Consider the following 9,600-nt stretch of genomic DNA (forward strand, 5'->3'; position numbering starts at 1 on the left):
AGTTAAGTAGTTACTGAAATAACACTTTTAGGTTAATAAAATTAACAAAGATGATTGGGGAAATACATGCAGAGACAGATGATTATTTTCTTCAGTTGTGATTTTTAAAAGTTACTAAATAGCTCATTAAAATGTATGTTTACTTAGAAAATATTAATTTATATATGTGTCTAAGTTCCAGCTATTTGGAGTAAATACTTAGTAGCTGGATGACAGCTTATGACAGGATCTCAAGGACTTTATTTATTTAAAAATATGTGTTATTGTTTATTTATTGTTGAGAGAGAGAGAGAGAGACAGAGTGTGAGCTGGGAGGGAGAGGGAGATACAGAATCTGAAGCAGGCTCCAGGCTCTGAGCTGTCAGCACAGAGCCTGATGTGGGGCTAACTCACAAGCTGTGAGATCATGACCTGAGCCTGAGCCGGACACTTATTAACTGAACCAACCAGGCACCCCCTCAAGGACTTTTAACATCGAAAACTAAGAGTTATAAACTAATCTGAAGTGTGAAAACATCTTAATGTATTTCTAGAATTTAAGTCATATGTGAACAGATGAGGACTTTACTTCCTCATTGTATTTCCCTAACCCTTTTCTTATACTCAGCAATGTGTATTTGTTAAGTCAGTGGTCTAGACCTGAGTTGTTCAGTGTGGTAGTCACTAGGTCACTCATGTGGTTGTTGAACACTCTGAATAGAGATGTGATGTTAAGTATAAAATATACACTGGATTTTGAAGTCTTAATGTGAAAAGAAAAAAGAATATAAAATGTCTCAGTAATTTGTTAATATTGTTTCTTTTTTTTCAATTTTTAATGTTTTATTTATTTCTGAGAGAGAGAGAGACAGCGTGAGCAGGGGAGGGTCAGAGAGAGAGGGAGACACAGAATCTGAAACAGGCTCCAGGCTCTGAGCTAGCTGTAAGCGCAGAGCCCGACGCGCGGCTCGAACCCACAAGCCGTGAGATCATGACCTGAACCAAAGTAGGATGCTCAACTGACTGAGCCACCCAGGCACCCCTGTTAATATTGTTTCATTTTGAGATGACAATGTTTTACATTCTTTAGCTAACTAAAACATATTATGAAAATTAGTTTCACCTGTTAGTTTTTGTTTCTAATGTGACTACTAGAAAATTCAAATTTACATATCAGGTAAGCATTATATTTCTACTGGGCAGTACTGATATAGATGATAATCTAATCATGAAGAGGTTACAGCCTCAGGGTAGTATTTATAAAGGAAAGTAAGGGGGATTTTAAGAAATTCTGCATTATGTATATACACACTATATAATCTCTGTTATGTTTGAAGATATTTTATAGTGTTTATGTGCTTCAGTCATGACTTCGTAATCAATGAGAAACTTTTTGAGAGCAAAGACTCATTATTTTAAAATTCTCTATCTTCTCTTGCTGGAGGCATAGGAGCTTGATTGAACAAGAATAGGACGATACGTCTTATAAACTCAAATTTTTAGAATGTAGAGCAACGATTCCTAGGGATTCTTATACCTTTTATTAAAAAAATTTTTTTTAATTTATTTTTGAGAGGCAGGGAGATAGAGTGTGAGTGGGGGAGGGATTGAAAGAGAGGGAGACGCAGAATCCAAAGCAGGCGCCAGGCTCTGAGCTGTCAGCACAGAACCTGACGCAGGGCCCACGAACTACAAGATTAAGACCTAAGCCAAAGTTGGATGTTCAGCTGATTAAGCCACCCAGGCGCCCCTGTACCTTTTATTTTTATTTTTTTTTTCATATTTTATTTATTTCTAGGAGAGAGAGAGAGAGCGTGAGCAGGGGAGGGTCAGAGAGAGAGGGAGATACAGACTCTGAAACAGGCTCCAGGCTCTGAGCTGGCAGTCAGCACAGAGCCCGACACGGGGCTCGAACCCACGAACCACGAGATCATGACCTAAGCGAAAGTCGGACGCTTAACCGACTAAGCCACCCAGGCGCCCCGTTTTACCTTTTATTTTAATATCCTAATCTCACCAGCTAGCCAGATCAGTCATATCCTTTTTGAAAGATGCAAGGGTAAGGGAATTGACACCTAGTCTTATATATACCAGGCTCTGGGTAGTCATTTTATAAATTTTATTATTTGATCCTTATAGTAACCTGTGAGAAAGATAACCATCATTTTATAGGTTAAGAAACTGTGGCTGATTATTTTTTCATTGTTTTGGTATTAATCCAGATATATCTTCATATCTTCAAAGCTAACACTTTTTCCATTGTAGTTTACTATTTCAATTAGTCAATTATTTTAAGTGATTTGAAGTTAGTCTAATATTGTGGTTGACATGAATTACATGAAGAATAGTCTTTAGAATGAAGATTTTTCTTTAGAATCTTTAGAAATCTTTATAATGATAAATTTTGACCTAGTGTGATGTGTATATTATGTGTTCCATGTTAATGAATGACAGGAAATTTGGAAATCTATTTCCCCCAAAACTGAGAGGACGAACAAAAGGTCTGTTTGTTTTAAATTCTGATTTTTCATGGTGTATTATAACTCTAGAAATTGCACTATGGTTCATGGGGAAAAATTATAAAATGATTTTAAATATTTCCTTTGTCTTTCAGATAAAATCAAAGACAAAATTAAAGAGAGAGATAAAGAAAAAGAGAGAGAGAAAAAGAAGCATAAAGTAATGAATGAGATCAAGAAAGAAAATGGAGAAGTAAAGATTTTGCTGAAAAGTAAGTTTAGTGATTTTAGATGTACTATATTATATTGTTCAGTGTACTTACAGACTTAGTCATTTAAATAAGAAATGTTTGTCTCTGAATTTTGGTGAGAACAAACTTCAATGTTAAGATATTAATATGGAAAGTTATTGTAATAATAGTTCTAATCTGTATAGTAATGTTGTTAGTAGTGTATATATATATATTTTTTTTAATGTTTATTTATTTATTTACTTATTTCTGAGAGAGAAAGACAGCGTGAGCAGTGGAGGGTCAGAGAGAGGGAGACACAGAATCCGAAACAGGCTCCAGGCTCTGAGCTAGCTGTCAGCACAGAGCCCGACGCGGGGCTCTAACCCACGAAACGTGAGATCATGACCTGAGCCGAAGTCGGGTGCTTAACCACCTGAGCCACCCAGGTGCCCTGTTAGTAGTATATTTCTTTAGTGTGTTATGAAAAAGTAGTAAAGGTTGGGCTTCATTAAACTATTAGGTTCCCTAAATATAGCTTATCTAATTTTGTGTTTCCGTTACTAGACTTTACCCATAGTTAGATCATCTAAAAAGCTAAGGCAATTTTAGTACAAGAGGAATGGATGGTAGAAGAGATCTTAAAAATATTTGACAGTAACCACCATCTGAAAGTCTGGTATCACACAGGGCTCATTCTACTCTGAGATGAATTAGAAGGTGTACTGTTTCATTGTGTGCTGCTTGCATACCTAAAGATTATCCTCTTGTTTCCGCTTTTTCTCTTTTACATTTGTTTTCAGTTGCTGTTTATACATGGGGCTGGGTGGTCGGGTAATAATGCAAACCCTATCAATAAATCTTTTTTAGGGAATATGTGGTAGAAGAGAAGAAAGGACAGTTTTAAATTTACTCAGAGAGCAAGATAAGAAGAATCAATGGCAGTTTGGTTGCTAGACGGATAACAGATTCATTTGCTGCCCCTATTAAGTCAAGAATTTGCGGATCAGAACACATTGACTTTGATTAATTTGATGTTGAACTCGTGTTAATAAACCATTATATATATTAGGAAGAAAAGGCTATAGCACTGTATGTGTAATGAAATAACTGCTTAATTTATATTATTTAAGATAAACAGAATATTAGATTCTGTATTTTCATTTCATTCTTTGTTATGTTTCCAGATGTTCTTAGGCTAGTTTCTACTTTTCAGAACTTTATTTTTAATAAAATTCTTTCGACCATGGAAGAAACAGGTCAAAGCTTAAGTTGATAGTTACTTAGTTAATGCTCATGGTCCTTTTATTCTCTCTTTTGACAGTGTGTTAGCTGTGTTGTCTAATTAGATTGCAGGCTTTTGAGGCAGGACTCAAATCTGACCACTCTAGTGCTAATGATTAATGCTTGAAGCATTTACTTAACTTTATCCTGTTGGTTTAGTCAAATAGTCATTTTTTACTGATTTAGTCAGATAGTCATTTTCTTATCCAGTGGAATGCACAGTGATGCAATTCCTGTCACTTGGTTAAATATTAGATTCCTTACATACCATTAATATGAAATATGTGAATCGAGAGATTACATATGCAAATAAAATTTAAAATAGCCTAAGAAAATGGAGATTTTTCAGTAAAATGCAGTAGTAACCTTGACTTTGAAGTACATGAAAATTTAGAAGATATTTTGAACTGAACTAAACTGAAAACCTAGAAATGATAAAGGGGAAAAATGAGATAAATAGTTTTAGAAATGAGTTTTAGTGACCTCTGAGATGACCATGGGAAAATGCTTTTATTATAGAATGAAGAAATAATAATCTAATTACTGCCTTACAGGGTTGTGAAGATTAAATCAGGTAAAGTATGGTGAAAGTGCCAATCCTGGTGTCTGGCCCGCAGATAATTTAATAAGTGGATGTAAATCTTTTTTGTAAACATGTATGAAAGATTAACTCTTGTGATTGAAAACCAACAACAACAAAATTATCTCCTCTCTAGGTAAAATATAGATAATTAGATGAATAAAACATGATTCATTTTAGAAATAGTGCCTGTCCCATTGTAAGCACCAAGTAAAGGTTCACTATTCTTATTACCCAGTAAAAGCAATTTGCCCTGCTAGTCTCTGATCAAGGAGAGGCACTCTGTTGTTGGTGTCCTGGAGCAACAGAATAAATTTGGTGGAGGCATTATGCTGATATTTACTACTGTGTGCCCTTTGTGCCCTTTTTTCTTTCAACCTTTCTTCTCTCTTTATAATTTTCTCCTGATAATGCTGATGTTACAAGCTATGGCACCCACAGGCATTGATTAATGACAGCGTTTGAACATCTAAAATAGATGCTAACCCTTACTCTGCACCAGCCTCATTTCCTCCAGGTTTTCATTAAAAACTGCATCAGATTGACTATGACTAGACTGTGTATATAAATACATAATTATATACATGCTAAAAAGTTTTTATTAATGCATAGCTCCTGTAAATGTTTTTCACTGACAAAATAGGACCTTGCTTTATGAGAAATAGTTTAAAGGAACAAATAAGCCTATTTAGTTTATCCTTTTATATTTAACGTCTACCACCTACTTTTTCTGAGCATACTTAATATGTTTCAGCCATTTTTATGTTGTGAAAAGTTGTAATAACAGAGGTGTTATAATTACAGTATTTTTGAGACTGAGTTTTATCATTATAGCACATAAAAGAACTTTGCTGGTGAGCAGGGGGAATCAGGGTTAAAAGAAGTCAATATCCAAGATTATTGCTAGTATACCAAAGGTCACAGGTAGGTAATTCATGTCAGGAAGAATGAAAATATTGCCATGCAAAACAAGCAAAGTCATTCCCCAAAGACCCAGAGGTTGAAAATAGCTAATTATTGGGACGCCTGGGTGGCTCAGTCGGTTAAGCATCCGACTTTGGCTCAGGTCATTATCTCACGGTTCGTGGGTTCGAGCCCCGTGTTGGGCTCTGTGCTGACGGCTAGCTCAGAGCCTGGAGCCTGCTTCAGATTCTCTATCTCCCTCCCTCTCTGACCCTCCCCTGCTCACGCTGTCTCTGTCTCTGTCTCTCTCTCTCTCTCTCTCTCTCTCAGAAATGAATAAAATATTAAAAAAAATTAAAAAAAAATAATTACTACTTTTTTCTATGTATGATAATAAGTTATATATAAATGTTAATTCCCATATTGGGTATGAAATCAGATCCAATTTTTCTGACAGCCCCTATTTTTTCTTTTATTAACACTAAAATACTAAGGTTAGTGGTGGAAATTAATGCCAGTAGGTTTGTGATTCTTTTTTTGTTTGTTTGTTTATTTAATTAGTCATTAACAGTACACTCTGTTTTTGTCTCTCTTTCGGTATGTGTTTATTTCTGTATTTAAGTAAGGGTCTCTTTCCTCTCTGGCTGTGTGTGTGTGTGTGTGTGTGTGTGTGCGCGCGCGCGCCCCCCTCTCTTTGTGACTGAATCTCTCTTTGGCTCTCTTTGCATATGTCTGTGTGTGGTGCTCTGTGTATGTGTGTGTGTCTGGGGGCCAGTGTGTTCATGGATCTATGTATCTGTGGAGGGAAGGTCCCCTATCAACCCTATTTTGTATACTTTCTGAGGGTCCAGATTACTGACAACCCCTCTTTCTGTTATGGCTACCTATCATGATCCTTTAAAAAAAAAACATAGGTCTGATGTGAAGAATCATAGGATTTAGAGAAATATTACTTTAAATGCTTTTTGTGTAAGAGAAGAGCACTGTTAATCAAAATGGTCTAATTATCTTAAGGTATTTAAAGATTTTCATATGCTATATGTCTACTGCGTTTCACATGGTTTTCTAACACAGGAAATTAATGACAGATTATATAAAACCTTAAAAATCTATCTAGTGAATGTAAAAATCTATCTAGTGATTGCTAGTGCCTTAGTTTGTAAAGAATGCATGTTACCTTATGTCCATCAGAGGTCCCCAACACTACCCCCAGGTTTGATGATTTGCTAAGAGGACTCATAGGACTCTAACACAGAGATGATTTACCGTAGTGGAGGATACAAAGTAAAATCAGTAGAGAGAAAAGGCACATGGGGTAAAATCTGGAGGAAATCAGGCAGAAGCTTCCAAGAGTCCTCTCCAAGTGGAATCACATAGGAAACACTTAATTCTTTCAGCAATGAATTGTGATAACACATGTGAAATGTTCTCTATTCAGAAAACTCTTTAGAGACTCAATGCCCAGGGTTTTTATTGGGGGTTGGTTACATAGACACCTTTTGTCTAGCATGTACCACAATTCCAGGCTCCCAAAAGGAAAACGGTGTCAACATAAACCATATTGCTTACACAAAAAGTTAAGGTACAGTGAGCCACTCTTACCAAGGAATTGTGAGAACATTCTCAAAGTACAAGTTTCTCAGATACCAACCCAGGGCCGCCTCTGTAAGCAGGCCTTTCTAAGACAAGCAGTCTCAGCCATGTTATGTTAACTCTCTTGTGCATACTGTGCTCGCTTTAGTATTTAATTACAGAGTACTTAGTCTTGGGAATTTAATTCCTTGATGCTCATTATGAGACTCTCTTAACTGATTTCTTATTATTTGACATTTTTCAGTTTCTGACTATTTAATACTGTTACTATTTTCATCCATCCTTGTGAATAGAAAATAGACTGTTGTGTCTAATTTATTTCAAAGTAACATGTATTCTAATGGCTGGGTATTTTCTATTTTACTTTTTAAACATGTGTCAGGTATAAATGTAATAGGATGTGAAGCTTTTATTTTCATTCAAATGAAATTATTTTGGCAACCCATTTAATTTCTACAGTTTTACACATATTTTCCATTTAGTTATTGTACTTAGGCATTTTAAACTGTAAGTTCTGTTTTTGGTGCTCACTTCAGCAGCATATACTAAGTTCTGTTTTTATTTATTTACTTTTTTTTTTTTTTTAAGTGGGTTCCATGCCAGTGTGGAGCCCAACTGGGGGCTTGAACTCAGGACCCTGATATCAAAACATGAACTGAGAGCAGGAGTCAGACACTTAGCTGACTGAAACCACTCAGGCGCCCCTTTAGTTCTATTTTTTTAATTCACTGCTATCATTTTTCTTTGACGCATTTGGATTTTGCTTACATATATAAACCTCATTTATTTTTCATACTTAACTCCCTGTTTAAATTTTTTTCATTATTAATTTTGTTCTTAAAATGTTAACTTGAATCTAATGTTTTGGTAGTTCATTCCTAGGTAGCAAGTATGAATTTAATATATTTACTTACATACATGTAAACTTTAGAGAATTAACACTTTGCATTTTCTGCCTTTACAAACTTATGTAATCAGTAATGTTGAAAGATTTTTATTTTTGCTTTACACAATTATACCAAGTAGGCCTTCATTGTGTATTTATGAATTTTTAGAAGTGATGAGTTTTTAGAAGTTAACATTAAACTTCCCTTTTTTAGAATTGCTATCGACTTAAGAGAATTTTTATGCTTGTTGTTTCCAAGATTAGGATTTAGTGCTATTTATATTGTGGAAAACTTTGGCTGAAAGAGGGACAAGGAGAAAACCCACAAACCTCAGTTAGCTTGTTGGTGAGAGAAATCTCTTTATTTATAGATTTACTAAATGTTTGTCTGTAGCAATGTATTAAATGTCATGAGGAATACAATTACTGGGGGGAAAAGTATCACTTCACTTTGAATTCATATAAAAGTTATTTGTTTTACTCATATAGTATGTGGAAGGACATGTGATGTACAGGTATCCTATGAATGAAAAAATGACTTTATGTGAATTTATTTATTTTAAATTTTTTTTATTTGTTTATTTTAAAGTTTTTATTTATTTATTTTGAGAGAGAGCTGAGGAGAGGCAGAGAGAGAGAATCCCAAGCAGGCTCCACACTGTCTGCACAGAACCCTAATGTGGGTCTTGAACTCACAAGCCATAAGATCATGACCTTGGCTGAAACCAAGAGTCGGACACCTAACCAGGCTCCTGAGCCACCCAGGTGCCCCTGTATGAATTTAGAATGAAGTGATTACAGTTCCAACTAGAGGTGAGGGAAAGCAAAATGAAGGAAATGACATGAGTTGTCTTTAAAGAATGGTAAGAAAGAAGTCAGGAGTGCTGGGTAGGACAAGGGTTGTTTTCAGAAGAGGAAATGTCTTAGCAAGTAGTAGAAAAATAACACCGGCGTAAGTGTTTTTTAAGAAATTGTAAGTGGTGCAGATTGACTAGAGAATAAAGTACTTGAGAGCATTGTCTTTTTTTTAAATTAAAAAATGTTTTTTTAAATTTTGAGATGTAGTACATACTTGCAAGCAAGCAGGGAAGGGGCAGAGAGAAGGAGAGAGAATCCCAAGCAGGCTTCTTGCTCTCAGCAAAAAGCCCAATGCAGGGCTTGATCTCACAAACTGAGAGAGAGATCATTACCTGAGTTGAAACCAGGAGTCTGACGTTTAACCTTCTGAGCCATCCATTCGCCCTGAGAGCATTGTCTTTGAATTCCGTACTGAAGAGGTTATATTTTATTTTATTTTTTTTAAATATTTTTATTTATTTCTAGGAGCTAGAGAGAGAGAGACAGCATGAGCAGGGGAGGGTCAGAGAGAGAGGGAGATACAGACTCTGAAATAGGCTCCAGGCTCCGAGCTGGCAGTCAGCACAGAGCCCAATGCGGGGCTCGAACCCACGAACCGCGAGATCATGACCTAAGCGAAAGTCGGACGCTTAACCGACTAAGCCACCCAGGCGCCCCTGAATAGGTTATATTTTATTTGGTAGGCATTGAGAACCTTTGAAAGCAGTTTACTTAAAGGATGAGTATGATCCAACAATATATAAACTTTATAGAGAGATTATTATGACTCCAGCATTCAGGATGAGAGACAGTCATGAGGCTTTTAAACCAAAAATTAATAATGGAGTA

General features: G+C 35.8%; 1 protein-coding gene across 1 annotated transcript in view; it reads left to right on the forward strand.

Moving 5' to 3' along the window:
• RSBN1L (round spermatid basic protein 1 like) overlaps nucleotides 1–9,600 on the forward strand; it is a 72,915-nt gene that overhangs the window by 32,318 nt on the left and 30,997 nt on the right. Inside the window, exon 3 of the mRNA XM_077746927.1 lies at nucleotides 2,594–2,710. Within this exon, the coding sequence (XP_077603053.1) occupies nucleotides 2,594–2,710 (117 nt within the window). The remainder of the gene's footprint in view (nucleotides 1–2,593; nucleotides 2,711–9,600) is intronic.

Source organism: Crocuta crocuta, unplaced genomic scaffold, assembly GCF_008692635.1.
Source record: "Crocuta crocuta isolate KB4526 unplaced genomic scaffold, BGI_CrCroc_1.0 scaffold396, whole genome shotgun sequence".
NCBI classification, from domain to species: domain Eukaryota; kingdom Metazoa; phylum Chordata; class Mammalia; order Carnivora; family Hyaenidae; genus Crocuta; species Crocuta crocuta.